The sequence below is a fragment of the Gallus gallus genome, chromosome W (assembly GCF_016699485.2).
Source record: "Gallus gallus isolate bGalGal1 chromosome W, bGalGal1.mat.broiler.GRCg7b, whole genome shotgun sequence".
In the NCBI taxonomy this organism is placed as follows: Eukaryota; Metazoa; Chordata; class Aves; order Galliformes; family Phasianidae; genus Gallus; species Gallus gallus.
In genome coordinates, this window is record NC_052571.1 from 2,200,633 (window position 1) to 2,223,449 (window position 22,817).

General features: G+C 42.3%; 1 protein-coding gene across 2 annotated transcripts in view; it reads right to left on the reverse strand.

The window, feature by feature from the left end:
* LOC100858742 overlaps positions 1-22,817 on the reverse strand; it is a 215,506-nt gene that overhangs the window by 71,465 nt on the left and 121,224 nt on the right. For both annotated transcript variants that reach the window (XM_040655209.2, XM_040655207.1), the window contains exon 3: positions 18,874-19,053. In XM_040655209.2, coding sequence (XP_040511143.1) covers positions 18,874-19,053 — 180 coding nt within the window. The remainder of the gene's footprint in view (positions 1-18,873; positions 19,054-22,817) is intronic.

Sequence of the window (22,817 nt, forward strand, 5' to 3'; positions counted from 1 at the left end):
ACACTGTTCATGTTATTTCATTTACCTTCTGTCCTTAAGAATAACAGTAACTGTAAGAAGTTACTATATTTTAGGGTCCCATTCCGATGCCACTTCTCATCATCTTCTAACTTATATATTAACCACCATTGATTGCAATACTTGATTAAAGTTTTCTTACTCAGGGCGCCTCCAGGTTCCCCTGCAGTATCCCACCAGTATGCCAATGTGCATCCCAAAGGGGTTTGTTTGGGAATTTCCTTCCCCTGGGAGCCTCCCATGATGTTTACAAAATTCTTATTGGTTTGTTACTGCCTTAAGATTTCCACAAGTAACTGTAAAATACTCTAATACTCAATGCTCCAGAATTTCCCCACACTAATCCCCAATGCTCTGTCACAATGGCACTCTGGACACGAATGATGCCACCAGCCCCGGTATACCTCCTCACACAATTAACAAAGTATAACATAAATGGGCCAACATTCATTTGTTAGGTGGAATGTACACCTTTCCTCTGGTCCCTCTTCCCAATCTATGGAGTACAAACTGCTGTCCTTATTCTAGTCTATAAAATACATACAAACAGCAGACAGACAACACAAAGAATTGTCTTTCACTTTGTCCATCTCCGGCCATTTCCCTCGCAGGAGAATGGAACCGCGGATCGGGTCTTCGCACTTATTCCATGGCTATGTCACGTCTCACTCACTCGCATATACACACAAATGCCGGCTTAAGCACAATCTGAGTTTGAATGCTTGAAAGAATGTTTTGAATGCATCAATAGTTCAAATACACGGTACCAAACATTTACAACAGATGGTAGTAGAAATTATACAACCTATGACTCCTGCTATTATTGCCACAAAAATCCATCTTGTCATTTAACAAAATCCACTGTTACCAATCACCTAGGGTAGAGTTATTACTCTTTTTTCCACGCATACAATTTAAAGGTCCCCCTTTTGTAGGAACTCCCTCCCAGGAGTTTTGTGCAACCTAACCCGTGAGCCCACTACCTCAGGGGCAGCACTATGGCTATACCCAGCGTAGGACGTCTCCTCATGACTTAGTGGTTCCCCTTATTCCCTTTCACATACCAGGTCCACCGGTAGATGGTCCTTGTCTATTCCTGCAGTGATCAGGAGAGGAAGGCGAGTCCTTCCGAGAAACCTTGGGGCGTGCCTAAGGCCTCTCCTCAGTTGGTCCTGCAGGCGGACAGAGAGTGTCCCATCTGGGGTGTCAAAATTGATGTGCGGAATCAAACTCTATAACCCAATCAGGTTATAAAGCAGGTATGGTTTATTCGGTGATTGTGCAAGGGGGATAGCTCCACCAAACATGCACACCAGCAAGCAAAAGTGCTACAAATTTGTAAGCCAAGTCCATACATATTCAGCAGAATTCTTGGAACCCATCTACATATTCATTATCCTTCCGGGAATTTGTTTACATACTGCCCTTCCCCTGGAGCATGCGTTGTCCGTAGTAGGGGTCTCCCTCTGGTGGTCGTGGGGATGAAGTCAGAAGTCTTCCTCGCAAAGGCTCGACATCTTCCTCAGTCTGACCTTTTTATGGTGCATTCAAACCGGTCAAAGCCATTCATTTTGTATTGTTCCTTTCTTTGTGTTTGCACAGCTGACCATGAAATGTCGAGATGTCCTCCTCTTTCCCTAGTTTCTAAAGCTAGCTTATTTAACCTCTGTATGTTCAAACCCTAGACCCACCTGAGCTCCTGATCTCAAAAGGGTCCAGACGGGTAAATGTGAAGGGGCAAGCTTGTGCTAGCTTACGCCCTGAGTAATGGAAGGGGCAAGTTTGTGCTAACTTGCTCCCTGAGTAATGGGAACTTGGATCCTCCTGGCTGGGATAACAGGAGTGATATTTGGGGAAATTACCATTGTTGTAAGCGCCTGATACTGGTTATACTGTAATCTGCTCTATACTTGCTGTAACTTTGACTCTGTGTGAGAGTGTTGTACAAGTGAGATGCAGCACAGCTGTGGAGCGAGTGCAAAGTTGCGATCCACGGTTCTGTGTTCTCTGCAAGGAGAGCTGCCGGAGATAGATGAAGCAAAAGATCTTACATATGTCACTTAAGTGTTTAAAGTGCCAGATGAGTGGAACTATGTGGAAGGAGTAAATGTCTGAACTGGTTTTCTTGGTTGTGTGAACTGTACTGGTTATTGTCACTGTCTTTGTGATAGCTAGATGTTTGCGTTGTAAAAGTGTTATTTGTGGAATTCCATTTCTTGTTTATGCCCAGTGTTTAAGGTTGACCAAAATATAAAAGATTATTATGGGACAGAGGATGTCTAAAGAAATAATGAAAAAGACCCCTCTGGGTTGTATTTTGGCTCACTGGAGAGACGTCGCTGGTGAGTCAGGGGGATCATAGAATAAAAAACTGGGAACATAAATGAAATAATAGAAACAGATTTTTAGAGTGTCCTAATCATAAGTGCTGGGTGTTTGTGGAAGTTAATGAACTGTACTGTTTGATTTCTGGGTTTTGAAGGGAATAGGAAAAACTGTTTTGATGGTATATGGAAGTGTAATTGAGGGTACAGTATTAGAGCTTGTGATCTGCACTGCCCCTGCACCCCCCCCTCCACGCAGCAGATCATAAGAACTCTTGTAGTGAGAGAGGGAGAGCCTGGGGCCCAGAGACTTCTGCTGGAAACGGCGTGTTACTTGTGAATGGAGCAGGGAGGGGATGGGACATTAGAAGTGAGAATAGCCTTCATATGCAAAGATTTAGGAAACCCAATATCCCAGTGTTAGCACTGGAAGCCTCCAGGGGTTGGAGGTGAGACTGAAATAATTTTTGTAATGATGAAGGTTTGAAAATTGAAAAAGGTGTCATGGTTTTATGATTTTTGGTTATCGGTATTCCACATCATAACATCATGCAGTGTACTGGGAGTTAAAGAGCAAATGCTCTAGTTCCGGGTACTTGTCCGGAAGAGAAGAACTACGTTCCCCAGAAGACTGTTCAAGTATTGTTTACATTCCTGCTCAGGGGAACAGATATAAGGCCTGTAGGTCACCTGACCGGGGTCCTCTATCTTCTTCTCGTCTCGTCGTGTTCGCTTTCAGATCGTCTCACTGCTGCTCCCGACGGCACGCAAGGCTTCAGTATTAGTGTAAGGCCTTTAGCTCTCGGACAATCCTTCACTCAATTATACTTGATTTTATTAACAATTATATTGAATTATATTGTATTTTAGCGTGTTATCGTGCATTCCGATACTATATTTAGTAAATTAGTTTGTTTCTCCTCAGATCATTGCCGCAGTTTTTTTTTTAATTATTCTTTCTTGTGGGGGGTCCCCTGTTTCACTTTTCCAGAGGCGTGGATTTTGCAAAAAAAAATCCCTCCGCCCCACTAGTCACAGAACCGGGCCGGGCCAGCCCGTAAACCGTCGACAAAGGGTTTGGGAAGAACAATAGCAGCTGCTACTGTTGCTGCACTAGAGCAGGGTAAAGAGGTCTGTTTTTGTGAATACAGGTACCTCTTACTCTGTGCTAAATCAAGAATTAATATCTATAGATGTTGATTTTGTAACAGTAGCAGGACCTACTGGCTAACAAGCAGAAGCTTACTTTTGAGACCAATTAAATACAGGATGGGAAAACAAGCAGGAATACATAAATTCTTGTACGTACCAGGTTATCAGAAACTATTACTCTGGCAAGACTTATTAGAACATATGGATGCAGAGTAAATTATTGGTAGTATGAATCAGAATACAATACTCCAATATCACTGATCAAGAATTCTAATGGGAAGGATTATAGACTAGTACAGGACCTGAGGGTAATAAATGAGATTGTGGCAAATCAAAATGGAAGTATTTCACAGTATTAGATTTAAAGGATGCCTACTTCTGCTTCTGGCTGCAGAGAGTCAAAATTGTTTGCATTTGAATGGAATTTGAATTTGAATTTCAATGCATTTGAAAACTCAGCTAACTTGGACAGTGTTACCCCAGGGATTTAAGAACAGCCCTACTATTTTTGGAAATCAGCTATCCAAGGAGTTGGAGGAATGGGACCCTCCTTCTAGTAACGGAACCTTGCTCCAGTATGTAGATGACCTCTTGATTGCAACTGAGAATGAAGAGTAATGTTATTTATGGACAGTGAGCCTGCTCAACTTTTTAGGGCTAAGTGAATATAGGGTATTGCATCAGAAGGCCCAGATAGTAAGAAAAGGAAGGAAGTTATATTTAGAATCCCTGAACCTACCAAAGCAAAAGATCTTTGGACTTTCTTAGGGATGACAGGGTGGTGTTGATTATGGATTCGTAATTAAGAACTGTTGGTGAAACTGTTATACCAGTTTTTGAAGGGCAATTCAGTGAAATTAATCTGGACTGGAGAAGCCAGAAGAGCATTTCAGGAATTGAAGCTGACCAAGACGTTTCTTCTGTTCTCACATGAAAAGAAAGGAACAGCTTTGGGGGTCCTGGTACAGGAGCTAGGACCATGTCAGCAAGTGGTGGCTTACTTCTCTAAGCACCTGAATGAGGTGAGCAAGGGCTGGCCTGGTTGTTTGTGGGGGTAGCAGCAGTGACTTTAAACATACATGAAGCCTGAAAATTTATGTTGGGGCAGAAGATAACTGCATTTGTCACTAATATTGTCAGTCCAGCTTCTTTTCTCAGTGGAACTGAACCCGTAGTACATGATTGTCTTCAGACAATCAAGGAAGTATACTCAAGCCATCCAGATTTAAACGACCAGCCCTTGGAAGATGCTGAGGTAACATGGTTTGTGGATGAGAGTAACTTTGTATGATAGGGTCAGTACAAGGCTGGGTATGCAGTAACCACTCACCAGTACATCACAGAAGTGCGGCCATTACCGGCTAGAACATCTGCACAAAAAGCAGAAATTAATGCCCTGACAAGAGCACTTGAGCTGGCTGAAGGCAACAAAATATGCCTTCAGTGTTGTACATGCGCATGGAGCTATATGGAAAGAAAGAGGACTGTTAAAAGGAATCAAGCACGCTTACGTGATCCTGAAATTATTGGAGGTGGTCAGGGAACTGCAAGAGATTGCAATTACACACTGTAGGAGTCATCAGAGGGGTAACACTGAACAAGAATGGGGAAATGGCAGACCAAGCGGCCAAAAGGGCTGCAGAACAAATGGCTTCGGAATTATCCCTAGTTCCACAGAAGAGAGCAAGTAACTTATTGAACGAGGTAAAGCTTGTGTATTCATGGCAAGATCATAAGTTAATACAAGATTTAGAGGGAAAATAAAAGAGGAGTTTTGTTATACGCTAGTTCTAACCGATACATTTTCAGGGTGGCCAGAAGCATTCCCTTGCAGGACCAATAAGGCCACGGAAGTAACTAAGGTATTGCTGTGGGAAGTAATTCCAAGGTTTGGGGTTCCTGCAACAGTAACTTCTGACCGGGGAATTCACTTTACTGGGGGATAGACTGGCAATTGCATATACCACACAGACCACAGGCATGCAGACAGGTAGAAAAGATGAACCATCTAATTAAATAACAAGATGTAAAATTGGGCCAGGAAGCAAGATTATCCTGGCCACAGTCATTGCCTTTGGCACTCCTGAGGATCAGAACAAAACCTAGAGCCAAGGAAGGGCTAAGTCCTTTCAAAATATTGTATGGAAGGCCTTATGCAGTGCAAACGGGAAACACTATCCAAATAGGGAATGAAATATTAACTGAATATGTGATAAGTCTACAAAACAGCTTCGAGAAACAGAAAACTGATTCAGGATCTAAAGCCCGAGACCTTGATGAACCGGTACATATTTTACCGGGAGACTATGTGTATATTAGATCTCTTTCAGATACGCCCTTGGAGCCAAAGTGGGAAGGACCATTCCAAGTACTCTTAACCACCCACATGGCAATCAGAATCAAGGAGGTACCTTTGTGGATACATTACTCCAGGGCAAAGAAGGCCCTGAATTCTCAGTGAACTACTACATCAAAGAGACCTTTGGAAATTGTGATAAGAAAGCAAAATGTTTAATATTTTTATATATTGTATAACTTTAACTCTGGCTTTGGCATGGCAAGGGAATACCTATGTACAGATTGTTGGGTATGTACTGCCATGCCCCAAGGGGGAATAGAAATTATTAGATAGGGAATTCTTAGTAGAAGTCAGGCAGAAAATGCATGGACTGGGATGCGAGAAAGATTGAATTGCACCTGTGGATGAGATAGGAAAAAGGCTTTAGGCCCTCTGTTTAACAAGGATGGGAGGAGGGCAACGTAATATATCGTAGAAAGCAATCACAGTCAGGTCAAGGCATAGGAACTTTTGATCAGCAAATTACACTCAATATAACTTATTTAGATATTAAAGCACAGGCCCTGGGAAATTTGCAAGTATAAGTCTCTTCCCTAAGCAAGGTAGTATTACAGAACCGAGAAGCTCTAGATATATTAACGGCTAAAGGTGGAGGTGTATGTGCACTAATTAATACTAGTTGCTGTGCATATATTAATAAGGAAAAAGAAGTAGAAACAGATATGCAGGCAATTTGGGAAAAGAGCAGGTTATTACATCAGATAGCCCAGGATGACACTTCAGTTAGATTCACTGAGATATGGCATAAACTCACTAGTTGGCTCCCAAATTTTGCTTTGCTAAAGCAACTTTTTGTGGCAATAATCATGTTAATCATTCTTATAATAATAACTTGTTTACTAGTACAACACTTTCTGGTGTTGCCAGAGGGGATAGGATGATTATGCCGCATGGAAAAGGAATCGTGTGAAACATCAGGGAGAAACAGGAAAATATTTCAAGAGAATCTTTGTGGACAACGGGGTACTATAGGTGAAGAAATTCACCTGGTTTGTAGAAAAGGGGTGAACTGAAATGTAATTCTTGTACAGTAATGTTGCTAGAACACACATTCCTGTCATGAAAGACAGACCCCCTTAACAATGGAAGGAGCCCAGGTGCATGTATGTTTTGAAACAAAGAACAGGAACCTAACTGGTTAGAACTGGGTTTGCAGTTAGTGATTTACTAGGGTAAAAAGTACACCAGGAAGCTTTCGTGAGGAAGACTCTGAGAAGACCCCTGCCCATGACCACCAGAGAGCAGCATGCATGTGCGCAGAGGCAGGATGTATTACAATGATTTCCCTGAACTAATTGTAATATTATGATGAGTTCTCAGAACTGTTTAAGCAAGCTCAACCCACCTTTTGTGTAATCCTATGTACATGTATGATTTTGTGTGATAAATAAGCAACTGACAGGTGTTTCGGTGTGTGAGTTAGGAGGAGCTATCCTCCTTGCACCCAACACCATAATAAACATACCTGCTTTATAACCTTATGTGGGTTATAGGGTTTGAATCCACACGTCAGCCTACATTTAAAAAAAAAAAAAAAAAAAAAAAAAAGAGTAAAACAAAAAACTCTGCTTCACCATAAGCAAGTATCCATTTCCTATGTAGCTAAAAATCTTAACCAAGTACCAAAAATGAGTGGCAAAGAAGGCAACATGTTGGTACTTGAGGATAGGGGGTGAAGTCAATAGGAAATACTCCCCATTAGCTCTCTGTTTACATGGCTCTCCCCCAAACCTTGGAGCAACTCATGTTATTGCTTAACTCTTTTGCACCAAGAGGAATGAAGTAATTTTTATGAGGTACATTAACTTCTTTATAGCCTTCCACAGTATTCCTGCTTTTGCTTCCTTGTAGGAAATTTTCAGTCTCTTGATGTGAAGTAGGAAAAATCACCCTCACCAACAAAACATAAATAAAAAACAGACTTCCAAAAAGTAATAAGAGGGAAAAGGAGAAAAAAATTATTAAGAAAATTAGCATTGATATAGGTTGGTTTGTTTAGCAATAGGGATTAGTACATTAGTTTAAGAACCAATATATTAGTTTAGCAAAAGGAAGTGATAATCCTAAAACTTTCCATTTCCACCTTAGTGGGTGAATAGTCTTGTTTTTCCTCAATAATTTTGCACCGGGGACGTAACGGAATACTTTTATCTTCTCCCTCAATGAATTTACCTCATGAGAAGCAGTGGAGTCACAATAGAATACTTTTATTTTTGCACCCAATAAATGCAAGAACATCTTCCTCGGATTCCACATATATTGCTTTAAAAGTTGCTCACTATAGCCTAATAAGCAATGGAAATTTTTCAAATTGGGGAAAAGCTAGTCAAAGGTCTCAGTGATTAAGCCGATGGTGAAAAATAGGGAAGAAGTAGGTGAGCACTCAACCACCCTGGATGCCACTGAGCATGCCTAACGGGACATTAGCATATTGTATGGGAACTGTTGAATCACAGCCTGAACCTCACCTGAGGCAAGCACTGAGTCAGCCATGGGAGCACAGGTGAAGGCAATTCAGCTGTGTGACCAGAAGGGGTGGAGCCTGGCTCCACCTGTCTTAGACTCCATTTAAGGGCTGACTGCCACAGGAGAAAGATTTCTTTCTGGAGATTGCTGCTTGGGAAGCTTTTCCTGTGAGTCCATGACACGGGTGAGAATTTTTCATCTATTTCCAATTATAATCTTTCTATCTATACTCTCTGTGGATACCAATCTGACCACACCACTCCGTATATTTGTTGACTACACACTTGGCAAGCCAGCAGGCCAAATATACTAAAAACATATAAATAAAATGTCTTTTCTCTGGATTACATATAAATGGGTCAGGGGGGAGAACGTTCCTCCCTAGGCAAAATGATCCCTGGACAGATCCCAGGATTTCTGGGATCCCCTTATTATGAATTAGCAACCATAATTAAAAAATGGGATCCCCTACACATCATGGGAAATATCTCCCCATTCCATTCCACATGGCGGACTATTTTCGTGGACTAAGCAAAGATATGCTGGTTACAAAAGAGCGGCAGTTAGCTGCCTCTGTGGTGGCATGGCCACTGTTAAATGCTTGAAACCAGGCAGAAATGAGGGCCAATACCTTAGAAAATGAAAACCAGTTATTGTGAGACTACATTGAAAAATTAGAGCAAGAACTTGGTATATTAACTGGGAAAAAAACAACTTTCCTTTTTTCGGATAGGGCGGGTCTGTAATATTTCAATCAATAATAATCAGACTCCTGAATCAATGGACCTGATTGATCAGGAAAATAAAAATTCCAAATTGGATCTTGATGCTCCGCTTGCAACGGATCCCTTGGAAATCTGTCCTATTATAATTCAAAAAAAAACAAAAATGATACAAGATAGACTGGTAGGGGTGCCTCCTGACCAGTGGCCCCCTGCCCAAACTCACTTACATGTAACAGCTCAACCATACACCGCAACAGAGTTAATGGACCTAGTACAACGGTTCCAGCTGAAGCCTAGAGAAAGTGTACCAACTAACTTGGCTATTAAGATTATGGGACTCAGGAACAGAAAGTGTAATGGTTAACGGGCCAGAAATATCTAAATGGCCACCATGACTGTGCACCCTGCCCTTATGCAGAGATTATACGCAGGTGTCCAATATGCTAGTGAAAACCATTCTATAATACATTGGTTAATGGTGGCATGCCATATGGTATGGCTGAATAAATTAGACATACCATTACATACAGGCTTGTGGTCCTCTATGGAGGACCTTCAAAATTACATCTGTGAATTGGGTATAAGAGAAGCAGTCTATGAAGATACATTTGAAAGCCCTGATATGGTTAGATTATCAGCAGGGATGAGAGATTTGATCTTGCGGCAGGTCCCTTCCCATCTATATGGCACTTTAGTCTTTGTACTGAACCCCCTGGTGACCTCAGAATCAGTAGTCCAACAGGCTGCCCAACTAGTGGCCGATCTGGGAGAGACAGAGCGCCTGCGGACCAGGTGTAATATTCAAACACTAGAAGAAGCAGAAGTCCTGCCAGAATTTAAAACTAGGAGGCCAGCTATACAGACTTCTCAATTGGAACCCAAAAGCAAATGTTTGATGACCTAATCTGGACTGGGGCCCAATTTGCTAAAACTGATCGCCAGCCCAATCATGTCCTCATCCACCTTTAGAAACAATTGAAGGACAATTAAAAATTTCAAAATTTCCCCCAAAAACCTAGGGCAAGAGTTATAGATAGATTACCAATGACAACATGGAACTTAGAAGATTTTATAGTCCCTAGTAGGAAAAAGAAGCCTCCTCAGGTGTCTCAGGCCACGATGCCTGAGCCACCAGAGGTAAAAGACTTGGCCGTAGCACAATTTATGGCATAACAAGGGATGTTAGTCCCCCTAGGGCCTCCAGAAGGGACTGGAGGCCCTACGTAGAATTAACAATTTTTTGGCCCCGAAGGAATATTCAGAGAGTTATGGCGTTGGTTGACACAGGAGAGGAAACATCAATAATTTACGGAGATCTGACTAAATTCGATGGCGATAGAGTGATGATTGGTGGTTTTGGGGGACAGACCATTCCTGTCACCCTAACATGGTTGAAATTGGGGGTTGAGCATCTCCCACTTGTCATGGTTTTGTAACTTTGCTATTGGTATTCCACATCATAACATCATGGACAAAAGAGAAAAACTACGTATCCCAGAGGACCTCACGGTCAGAGAAGGAAGATACGTCATCTGGTTGAGTGCGGTCTTTTTCACTTTCGCTTGCTGCCAGGGAGAGGAGTGGGTGTGCTTTCCAAGCCGTGCGCCTTCATCAAGTAGGGTTTTCGGTTTCGGAAACACTCACTCTCTCTCTCTCTCTCTCTCTCTCTCTCTCTCTCTCTATCGCTCTTTTGCTCTCTCTCATTTCATTTGGTTTATTATCATTACTCCCAATTAGATTGTATTATATCGTGTCATCTTGCATTCCAACATCGTAGTTAGTAAAATAAGTTCTCCTTCTTAGATCGTTGCCACTGCTCCGTTTTTTTTCTCGGGAAGTCAGGGGGGCCAGTGAGCCTACTGCCCCCCCGTCACAGGCAAAGATCTATCTAGATAACTCCGTGACAAATTTTTGGTGGAGAATGCGGGCATTCTGAAGCTTTTAACGTTAGTAGGAAAAAAGGATTTCTTTAAGCTAGACTGTGAGACTACAAGGTGTTGAGGGATGGCTCCACAGCTGAGGGGGTCATGGGTCTCTTGAACAGTTGTACGAGCAGAACAGGCCTAACAATTGGCAGGAGATACAGATGGAAAAGTACTAACTCGTTATAATGGCTGTGAGCTCGGGTGGGGTGCTATGTGCACAACCCAGGCTATGAGACCTTGAAGCTGTCAAAGCAGGAAGACAAACTGAGGCTTCAGTTAAGATAAGGGGGTAGCTCACCTGGGAAGAGATTAAGACAGTGGAATGGTATGAAAACATGCATGACCAATGGTATTGTTAGGCAGGGGGCTTGTCGTAATGCTCCAACCAATTACAAGCTGACGCGCGTTCGCCACGATCTATATATGTGTGTAAGTAACGAATAATAAAAAGAGACTCTGATGCACTCATATTGGGTCATGTCATCACTCCCCACGTGGCTTGGCCAGCGAACGGACTAGATTCCGGTTTCGAACCCTTGGGGGTCCGCAACAACAAGGCATTGCTGGTGTTGGTGTGACCTTCAGAGATTAGATTATAGCCTGGGCAGTCTGCCAAACTCCAGACACTGTACCGAGTGGTTTCCATTTGTTTTCTTTTTTTTTTCTCTTCACCCCCCCCTCCCTTTAGCAGTTACCAGCTATGAGGTTGCTCTTTATTGTCAGAGCACTGTATAAGGGATTAAAAGCTATCATGTTCCTTGCCAGTTACCGGTCTATAATTAACATCTTGATGTCCTGCTGTGGAATTGTGTTCATATACAACCAAATAAGGGCACTGATAGAGGCACCTGCCTGGTGGCTTTATGCAATGTTGTATAATTTGAATTTTGACACTTTCGAACCGGTTTCCAGGCTTCCCTCTCAGTTTGTCGCACGTTTTTCAAATACCGAGTCAGTGCTCATACTTGTGTGCATGTTATCAGTATCTTTGAATGTATTTCTCTCCATTCGTGCTAAGTGGAAGAAGCCTCCTCCAAGACCAGAGAATGATGACTGGCAAGGAATATGGAAAGGTTTAGGAAGAATCTTAGAAGCGTGGGGACCCACCATGCCATGGGATTTCACTCTTGAACATCTGTGGGATCCCGAGAAACTGAGCCAGCATTTGAATCAGGGACGGTGTGGCTTAGATAGATCAAAGGAGGTACGGCTTATCTGGGGCTTGGCTTGTGCCTACCGCGCTCTGTATAGTACTGTTCTGGAGAGAGAGAGGTTCCGAGCGGAGGTGCTTGCCAAAGGGGGAAGTCTTCAAGTCAGACCTGATCAGTCACAGCAGACACCAGTAACAGTGTCAGTAGCCCCTGTGGAAGGCAAGAAATGGGAGCAGGTGTCCTCGCGTCGAGAGCGAAAAAAAGAAGAAGAAGAAGAAGCAGAGGAGGAGGTAGAGGAAGATCCAGGCGAGGGGACTTCCTCAGAACCAAGAAAGGCAAAGGCAAAAACTAAGAGGCACAAAGAGGAGAGCGATGAAGAGCAGATCTCTGTTTCTGTTTGTCGACCTCTCAAGATGACTGAAATCCAAAGCTCAAGAAAGGAATTTGAACGACGCCCGAATGAAACTGTTGTCACCTGGTTGCTTTGCTGTTGGGATAGTGGGGCCAGTAGCTTGTCTCTAGATGGTAACAAAGCCCACCAATTAGGAGACATTGCCAGAGACAAATCCATTGACAGAGGAATTAGTAGATGTTTGGATGGAGCTGCAACCCTCTGGGACTGAATATTAATAGCTGTGAGGGAAAGGTATCCCTACAAAGAACTTCTGCAGACTGCAATGAAAACGTGGGATACAATTGAGAAAGGTATTCAGTATTTGAGGGAAATAGCCCTGGTGGAAACGTTATATGACTCTAATTTTGCTCCTAATGATCCACGCCAAAACCATGATCTGGAGAGAGTGAGGACAACACCTGACATATGGCAAAAACTTACAAGAGCAGCACCAGACAGATATGCCCCCACACTAGTAGCAACATTCCACAGATACGAGGACCAACAGAGAAGACCCCTAGTTTTCGAATTGATTCTTACACTCCAAAACTATGAACAACATCTACCCTCAACTCATGTTTCCATTTCAGCTGTCTCAGAGTTAGCAAACAGACTGGGTGAAGTACGAGAGCAGGTGTCTCTATTGATTAATCGTGATGAACCTGTAGTAGTATCAGAAACGTTTGACGAAGATCAGGATAAGCAAAGGGGCTTGAGAAAGGAGAGCAAATAATCCAAATTCTTCTGCAAGCTGGTTTTGCTGTTAAGCAAATCAAAGTGAAAGGACCTGCCCAGGAGATTCAGTTCCTAGGTATAAAGTGGCAAGATGGGCGCCATCACATCCCAGCAGATGTGATTGACAAAATCACTGCCATGTCTCCTCCCATTAATTAGAAAGAGACACAATCTTTTCTGGGCGTAGTGGGCTTTTGGAGAATGCATGTTCCAGACTATAGCCTTATTGTAAGCCCCCTGTATCAGGTGACGCGGAAGAAGAATGATTTTACGTGGGGTCCTGAACAGCAGCAGGCTTTTGAGCAGATCAAACATGAGATAGCCCGTGCCGTGGCTCTGGGGCCAGTACGGACGGAACAGGATGTAAACAACATCCTCTATACTGATGCTGGAGAGAAAGGTCCCACCTGGAGTTTGTGGCAAAGAACCTCAGGGGAGACCCGAGGCCGACCCCTTGGATTCTGGAGATTATTCATTTTATTTATTATCCTTACTTTCATTTAGATTGTATTATATTGTGTCATCTTGCATTCCAACATCTTAGTTAGTAAAATAAGTTCTCCTTCTTAGATTGTTGCCGCTGCTCCGTTTTTTTCTCAGGAAGCTGGGGGGGGGGGGGAGGGTGCCCGCGAGCCTACTGCCCCCCCGTGTCACAGACACAGATCTATCTAGATAACTCCGTGACACCACTCCAGGAGTATAATGTGTCTATTGCCCCAGTCCAAGAATGCATCCTGGGCATAGATATTTTGTGGGGTCTGCCTCTCCAGACAACTGTGGGAGAGTTCAGTCTTCGACAAAGGCGTATTAGTGTCCGGATGGTGCAGGCAATATTGAGAGGCCATGTGAAGCATGTGCCTATTTGCCTGCCGAAACTGCGCTGTATTACTGAAGTAAGACAGTATAGGCTCCCAGGTGGGCAAGATGAAATATCAGGATCAGTACAGGAATTAGAAAAAGTCAACATTGTAAGACCTGCACATAGCCCATATAATTCCCCCATATGGCCAATGCGAAAGTCGGATGGAACATGGAGAATGACAGTGGATTATAGAGAGTTAAATAAGGTTACGCTGCCCATTCATGCAGCCTTACCCAATATTGCCTCCCTAATGGGCACATTGAGTAGGGAGATAAAAACCTACCATTGTGTCCTAGATTTGGCAAATGCGTTTTTCAGTATTCCAATTGCTGAAGAATCACAGTTTGCATTTACATGGGGAGGCAGGCAGTGGACCTTTCATGTCCTACCACAGGGGTACGTGCATTCGCCAACATATTGCCATAATCTAGTGGCGCATTACCTGGCTAAGTGGATAAAACCTGATAATGTTAACTTATATCATTATATTGATGATCTCCTGTTGACATCCGACTCACTGGAGGCATTAGGACAGGTGGCAGATTCATTAACTACTTATCTGCAAGAAAGAGGATGAGCTATAAATCCTCAGAAGGTGCAAGGTCTGGGCCTGTCTGCAAAATTCCTGGAATTAGTTTGGTCAAGAAAGACCAAAGTACTACCCAGTGCTGTTATAGATAAGGTTCAGGCATTCCCGGTCCTTACAACACCGAAGCAGCTGCAGGAGTTTTTAGGTGTGTTGGGATACTGGCAATCCTTTATACCTCATTTAGCGCAGCTGCTGAGGCCACTGTACAGACTCACAAAAAAGGGGCAACTATGGGACTAGGGGAGAACGGAACAGGACGCTTTCCAACAGGCAAAACTGACAGTTAAACAAGCCCAGGCAATGGGTATATTTGATCCTACTCTCCCAGCTGAGTTGGATGTTCATGTCTCTCAGGATGGCTTTGGCTGGGGCCTGTGGCAACGCCAGAGTTCTGTTTGAACCCCCATTGGATTCTGGTCTCAGGTCTGGCATGGAGCAGAAGAAAGATATAGTATGATTGAAAAGCAGTTATTGGCTGCCTACTCCGTATTACAGGTGGTCAAGCTGATAACCCAAACAGCTGAAATCATAGTTAAGACCAGTCTGCCGATTCAGGGGTGGGTGAAAGATCTGACCCACATTGCTAAGATGGGGGTGGCCAAGCACAAACGGTGGCATGATGGGTCGCCTATCTCAGCCAGAGGAGTAGTCTGTCTTCATCACCACTAAAGGAGGAACTTCAAAAGATCCTAGGCCCCGTGACGTATCACAGTGATGCACCAAAAGAAACACTGATTGCTCCACCAGAGAAGAGTCCCGTTCAAGAGGGGAAATATCCTATCCCTGAAGATAGCTGGTACACAGATGGGTCCAGCAAGGGCAACCCAAGCAAGTGGAGAGCAATAGCATACCATCCCTCCACCGAGACAATCTGGTTTGATGAGGGGGATGGTCAGAGCAGCCAATGGGCAGAACTGCGAGCCGTGTGGATGGTTATACCCAAGGAACCCGGTGATGGTATCCTGAATATCTGCAAAGTTGGGCTGTGTACCAGGGGCTCACTCTTTGGATTGTACAGTGGGCCACCCAGGACTGGACTATCCATGCCCGGCCAATCTGGGGCAGAGATATGTGGTTAGACATAGGGAATACAGTTAAACACAGGACTGTACATGACTAACATGTTTTTGGTCATCAGCCCCTACAGTCACCGGGAAATGACGAAGCCGACACACTGGGCCGAGTTCAATGGATTGAGAATTCACCATCTGAGAACATCTCCCATTGGTTACATCAGAAGCTACGGCATGCTGGACAAATGACAATGTGGGCAGCTGGTAATGCATGGGGGCTGCCCATACAGCTATCTGACATTGCCCAGGCATGCCGAGACTGTGATGCTTGCTCCAAGATGTGACCGGGATCGTTGCCTGAAACAACAACCTATCTTGCTAGAGGACACAATCCTCTCCAGCGATGGCAGGTTGATTACATTGGGCCCCTCCCTCGGTCTGAGGGGGCGAGATATGCCCTGACCTGCATTGATACTGCAAGTGGGCTAATGCAGGCCTATCCAGTACCAAGAGCAAACCAGGCATATACCATCAAGGCACTTACCAAACTGATGTCTGCCTACGGGACATCGAGAGTGACCAAGGGACTCGTTTTACTGGTGCAATGATACAATGCTGGGCAGAAGAAAATAACATTGAATGGCGATGCCACCTGCCATATAATCCAATGGGGGCAGGCCTCATTGAACATTTTTTTTTTCTGGGGATTGCTCCTCTTGGAGTTTTTCCTGTGAGCCTATGTCACGGTTGAGCATTTTTTATCTATTTCCAATTGTTATCTTTTTAGCTATACTATCTGTGGATACCTATCTGATCATATCACTCTGTGTATTTGTTGACTATACACATATATTTATGAGTTCTTGAAAAAGAATGAATATATATGCAAATGTACTGCATATGTATATCTTAACTGTTCAAATGTAGAACCCAAACTCTGAGAGGGTGCGCTTGCTTGTCAAGTCTCCTGGTAGGTATCATGAGGAATAAAGGAATACCACTTTCTAACACCACAATGGAGTTAGGGAGATTTTTTTATGGATTTCTGATGATAGCATCAGAAACTTTGTTAATTCTAAGGTAACTGTTATGTCACGGCCTGAACTGATGATTGAGCATGCGGTGAAGGGGGTTGCTGGCCCAAGAAGCACAGGTGTGAGCAATTCACCTGTGCTTCCCATGTGACTAGAAGGGGTAGATTCTGGGTCCACCCTTCCCTGGGCTCATTTAAGGGCTAGCCTCTAAAAGAAGAATGTCTTTTGGATAAGGGTTTCTTTCTGGGATGGAGTGTTTTGTAGTGAGAGATTGTAGCGCTGGTTGGGTGAGATAACTTTTTCTTGTATTGTATTCCGGATGAGATTCACCCGAGAGTGCTGAGGGAACTGGCGGAGGAGATAGCCGAGCCGCTTTCCATCATCTATCAGCGCTGCTTGTTGACGGGTGAGGTCCCAGAAGACTGGAGGCTTGCCAATGTGACTCCCATCTACAAGAAGGGCTGCAGGGAGGATCCGGGGAACTACAGGCCTGTTAGCCTGACCTCGGTGCCGGGGAAGATTATGGAGCAGATTGTCTTGAGGGAGATCACGCGGCACGTGCGGGACAACCAGGGGATCAGGCCTAGCCAGCATGGGTTCACGAAGGGCAGGTCCTGCTTGACCAACCTGATCTCCTTCTATGATCCAGTGACTCGTCTGGTGGATGAGGGAAAGGCTGTTGATGTGGTCTACCTAGACTTCAGCAAAGCCTTTGACACTGTCTCCCACAGTATTCTCCTCCAGAAGCTGGCAGATCGTGGCTTGGACAGATACATTCTTGGCTGGGTAAGGAACTGGCTGGAGGGCCGGGCCCAGAGAGTGGTGGTGAATGGAGTTAAATCCAGCTGGCGACTGGTCACGAGTGGTGTTCCCCAGGGGTCGGTGCTGGGGCCTGTCCTCTTTAATATCTTTATTGATGACCTGGATGAGGGTATTGAGTGCACCCTCAGTAAGTTTGCAGACGACACCAAGCTGGCTGGAAGTGTTGATCTGCCTGAGGGTAGCAAGGCCCTACAGAGGGATCTGGATAGGTTGGATAGCTGGGCTGAAGCCAATGGGATGGGATTCAACAAGACCAAATGCCGGGTCCTGCACTTTGGCCACAATAACCCGAGGCAACGCTATAGGCTTGGGGCAGAGTGGCTGGAAGACTGTGTAGAGGAAATGGACCTGGGGGTGTTGATTGACGCTAGACTGAACATGAGCCAGCAGTGTGCCCAGGTGGCCAAGGCGGCCAATGGCATCCTGGCTTGTATCAGAAATAGTGTGGTCAGCAGGAACAGGGAAGTAATTATTCCCCTGTACTCAGCTCTGGTGAGGCCGCACCTTGAGTACTGTGTCCAGTTTTGGGCCCCTCACTGTAAGAAAGACATCGAGGCCCTGGAGCATGTCCAGAGGAGGGCAACAAAGCTGGTGTGGGGTCTGGAGCACAGACCTTATGAAGAGCGGCTGAAGGAGCTGGGGTTGTTCAGTCTAGAGAAGAGGAGGCTCAGGGGAGACCTTATTGCTCTCTATAACTACCTGAAGGGAGGTTGTAGTGAGCTGGGGGTCAGCCTCTTCTCTCGGGTGACTAGTGATAGGACGAGAGGGAATGGCTTCAAGCTGCGTCAGGGAAGATTCAGGCTGGACGTTAGGAAATACTACTTCTCTGAAAGGGTGGTCAGGCACTGGAATGGGCTGCCCAGAGAGGTGGTGGAGTCACCGACCCTGGTGGTGTTTAAAGAGGGTTTGGATGTTGTGATAAGGGACATGGTTTAGCGGGAACCATTGGTGAAGGGCGAATGGTTGGACTGGATGATCCTGTGGGTCTTTTCCAACCTTAGCGATTCTATGATTCTATGATTCTATGATTGTTGATGTTCATAATGGCACTTTGCCTGGTATTGCAAAGAATTTATCAAAGTGATTTTACTGTTTTTAAGGACCCTCATCAATTTTTATCTGTTGTATGTTGGAGTAAATGTTAGATGTTTTTAAGAAGCACCTATATTGTTCTATTGCATCATTTATATAAGCTGTTTTTAAAACTGTATAAATCACAAAAATATCAAAAGATTAGGAAGTGGAGACACTTCCTGAGAAGCAGGAATGAGAACGAACATCAGAGAAGAGGAACTCAAACCAACCTGTGTCAGCGCTCTGCTCATTTATGAGTTCTCTGGTTCTCTGTGTAGATCCCAGGTCTTGCTTTCCCAAGGAATTATTGTGCTCCTGAGGTACTGCAGTTGCCAACAGATTGTCCACACTTACTACTTCTGGGTCTGAGTTTGTGTCTGGTATATCATGAGCTGCAACTTGAGCTCCATCTGCAAAAGGAGAGAGAAACAGCAGTTACTGGAAATCAGTATGCTGTAAAAGATGCCTTTAAAAATACAAATAAGTTGTTTAATGATTATACCAATCTTCTAATGAAGCTCTTAAAGGATTGAAATTATATTGATTATTGAGCTTAGCTAATGAGCAGTCTGAAATTAGAGACATTTTAACCTGTGCATACACAGAAAACACAAACGTGAGAAAAAGACAATTATGAATTTATCAGTTGTGTATTATCTTTTATATTAGCACATAAACATTTCTGTATCTGGCAGTGTTACATTTACAATGCTAAAAGGATAGAACCTTCAGTTTAAAATAAGAAATAATGTATTACATGATGTTAAATTTGCCAAACCATTTAATTAAAGAATTTTACGCGACTCAAGCAATGGCTTATGTTACTTTAGGGCTGATTGAATAAAACTAACCTTCTGATATAAGTGATCCAATTTCATTAATTTAACATTAGGCAAGCTTCCTTACAGAATATTTATCTGTCAGGGCCAGAAATTTTTTTCAAATCTGTAATGTTTTATGGCTTAATTTATTTTAAATTGAGGATAACTAGAAGCTAAACTAAAGTGTGTGGTGATAAATATGCTTTTCTATAATTACCATATGCACTTTTGTCCACCAAAGTGAAGGGAGAAAGAAGTGAGGAAGAATTGCTTATGTGATTCTGAAATCTATTACTGAGGAATAATAAAAAGGTATTTTTGGTCTATTTTACTAGGATAGAATATTTTCTTCTTGATGAATGAAAATCCCTGATAATTGGAAAGCACGCTAGTAATAGAAGTGGCTGAGAAAAAGAAATCAAATTGAAGAAAAGATTATTATGGAAGCGAAGAGAAAATGGGTGAATATCATAATGCTAAAAGGATGTGCATTTTAATTCAAACACTTAGCAGAGTTTATCAATTCAGAGTGGGTATAAGCGGTTGGAGTTCTCATTCAGCCATAGAAATGGGCATGAAGTAGAAAAATAGTCTGTGTCAAAGCTCAGCTGCATTGCACGCTGCACAGCTCCAATGGAGTGCTGACAGCTTAATGCCTGGGGGATTCCTTCATTATGTGGTACGTACAGGGTATCAGTCCAATGGGATATTAATAATGTGTTTAAGAAGACAAGTCCTTCAAAGTTCTAAAATTATGATCGAATTTCTTAAAAAACACAAAGAATAAAAAGAAAAAATCAGGAAATATTCTTCTTGTTTAGAAGTAGTAAATGTCTAATGTTGAAGACAGAAAAAATATGACAAACTAAAAGTTTCAAACCTAGGTCTTTGAAGAGCTGTTTCTAGTAAGATTTTCCTCATAACTTGGTCCCTGAAATTTAATTCAACACAGTATTCTAAGAAAAGCCTGTTTTGTGATTAGCAACAGTTATTAGAGTGACCATATTGCTTAAGTTGTACTTAAGATCGATTTTACAATGAAGTGTGAAGAAATTCACAAAAAAATATCAAACCAGACCTGCCTTCAAAACAACTTCATAAACAATGTTATATTACAGACTTAAAACAGACCTCACAAAAAAATAAATGAGTAGTTAAATGTCACTGTATTAAATACCAATCTGTTCATTACATGAAATATTGATTATGACTGGAAAAGAACCCCTGATAATTAACTGAAAGGCAATATTTTCCTTTTGAAAAGACAGTTACAAAAATAATGGTATCCCAAGTTCAAAATTAAGCTGGCTGATGTTCAGCAAATGACTTGTGCAAGCTGATAGTTAAATTACATGCAGAAGTTACAACTGGATCAAATCATGAGCGGAATGTTTTCTTTTAGTCTTATATCAAGACTTCAGCATAAACATATACTGTGTGATCTATAAAAATAAACAGTCAAGTGCAGAAGATACGAGGGTAAAGTACAATATTGACTATTTGATCAGTTTTACAGCAGATTATCTAAAATTTCAGCTGTGTACTGTTCTTTTGTCTTTTTTTCTTGCTTCTTACTAAGATATCCAATAGAAGAAGTGAAATTTTATTTAGATAGACATGTCTACACAAGTAACATTTTTTTTGGATAAAAGGCATCAATAGTCTCAAGTCAAAATTGTACCACTCCTACATGTATAATCATGCAAAAATGTATAATAAATATATATACATGCAGAGTGATATTCTCATCACCTACCCATAGAAATAACTTGTGTGAAAGTCTTCATCAGTAGGAAATACAAGCATAAACTTGTTATCTGTAGCTCCACTCTTGTATCCTTCACACTTCCAAACAGCACACCTTATAACTTGGCTTAAATTTAGTATACATTAAACAGACAAAAGTATTTTCAAAGAAATTTATATGCTGTAGTTATATTTGTCATTGTAATAGCCACCAATTTTAAGATCTGGAAACAAACAAGCTGTGATCTGCTTTACAAAGCAATCACAGCAGAGGACTATTTTTGCTTTTCTCAGCCTTGCCTTTCATAAGCAGATTTGGACAGGAAAGGAATCTGGTGCTATGGTTACCCTTACCTATCACCAGTGATTGATCAAGGTAACAGCCACAGCACTGCAACCAACCCTAGGAATCTTAGCATGTATTAAAAAAAAAAAAAAGAAAAAAAAAAAAAAAAAGCAATTGATGCATTTATGTGTTTTTAAAAAAATCACAAAACCATAGACAATTAGATTAAAGTTGCAGTGAAGGCATATCAGAAAATCCTCTAAAATACCTCAAATCCCAAAAGCCTGTTTCCTTTTGAGTGTCACAGGGATGGGAAGGGGGGGGGTTAAATCTGGAAATACTTTCCCAGTCAACTATGTGATCGTGTAATGATGTGATGCAAAGTGAATGTGTGGTACCAAAGAATAAGGACAACTGGCTTCAACTAGGAAATAACTGAAAAAAAAAAATGCTTTCAGGTTGAAAAGATAAAAGGATCAACTAAAAGCACAAGTCAACGTTTTTAATGGTTTGTCTTTACAACAGAATTGCTCTTTATAGTAACTGATTGTTAAAGGATTTCGAAAGATGGGGGAAAAAAAAACCATGACAACCACAACTTAATGTAGCACAATTAGGAGATTTGCTCCTCAATAATTTAAATGAAATCTTTAGGAAAATTGCATCTTCTGAGAACCCAAGTTAAATGGAAAACTTTTATTTCACTGGTGATAAGCTTTAATTCATTACTAAAGCACTAAATGCTTGAAAAAGACAAGGCTGAAAGTTAATAAGTACCAGCAGCAAAATACAGCTGTTGACATTTACTGTGAGCAGGGGGAGGAAAAAACTGCAAGGAATTTTTTTTATTATTTTTTTAGAGGTCATCATGGGGAAAATGCTTCCAAGTGTCCAATTCTCACTTAATTTACAGAGATCATCAAAGCTAAATCCAATCAGGACAACTGAATTAAAAGCCACATGCACAAAAATCCAGGTCTACATATACTAAGTTTTATTTTAAGCTTGCAATATAACAAATTCAGTAATTTCCTATTTGCTAGCTGCTTCAATACTTTTTACAGAGCCACATCTCCTTTTATTCCTTGACATTATAATGGCAGCACAAGCAAAAAGGGGGAATTGACCATAAAATTTCAGTGTGGGTTAAAAGCAGCACTACCGTAAGAAGCACTGTTACCTTTGTGCTGAAATGTTTATCGATGTACAGCAATACCAGGTCAGTTCATCATAAGAAACAGGGTATCAACTAGCAGAACCTTAATGGGAAATTAAGTCCTTGAAGTCATTCTGACTCTTCAGCTTTCTTAAATTTAGGCAT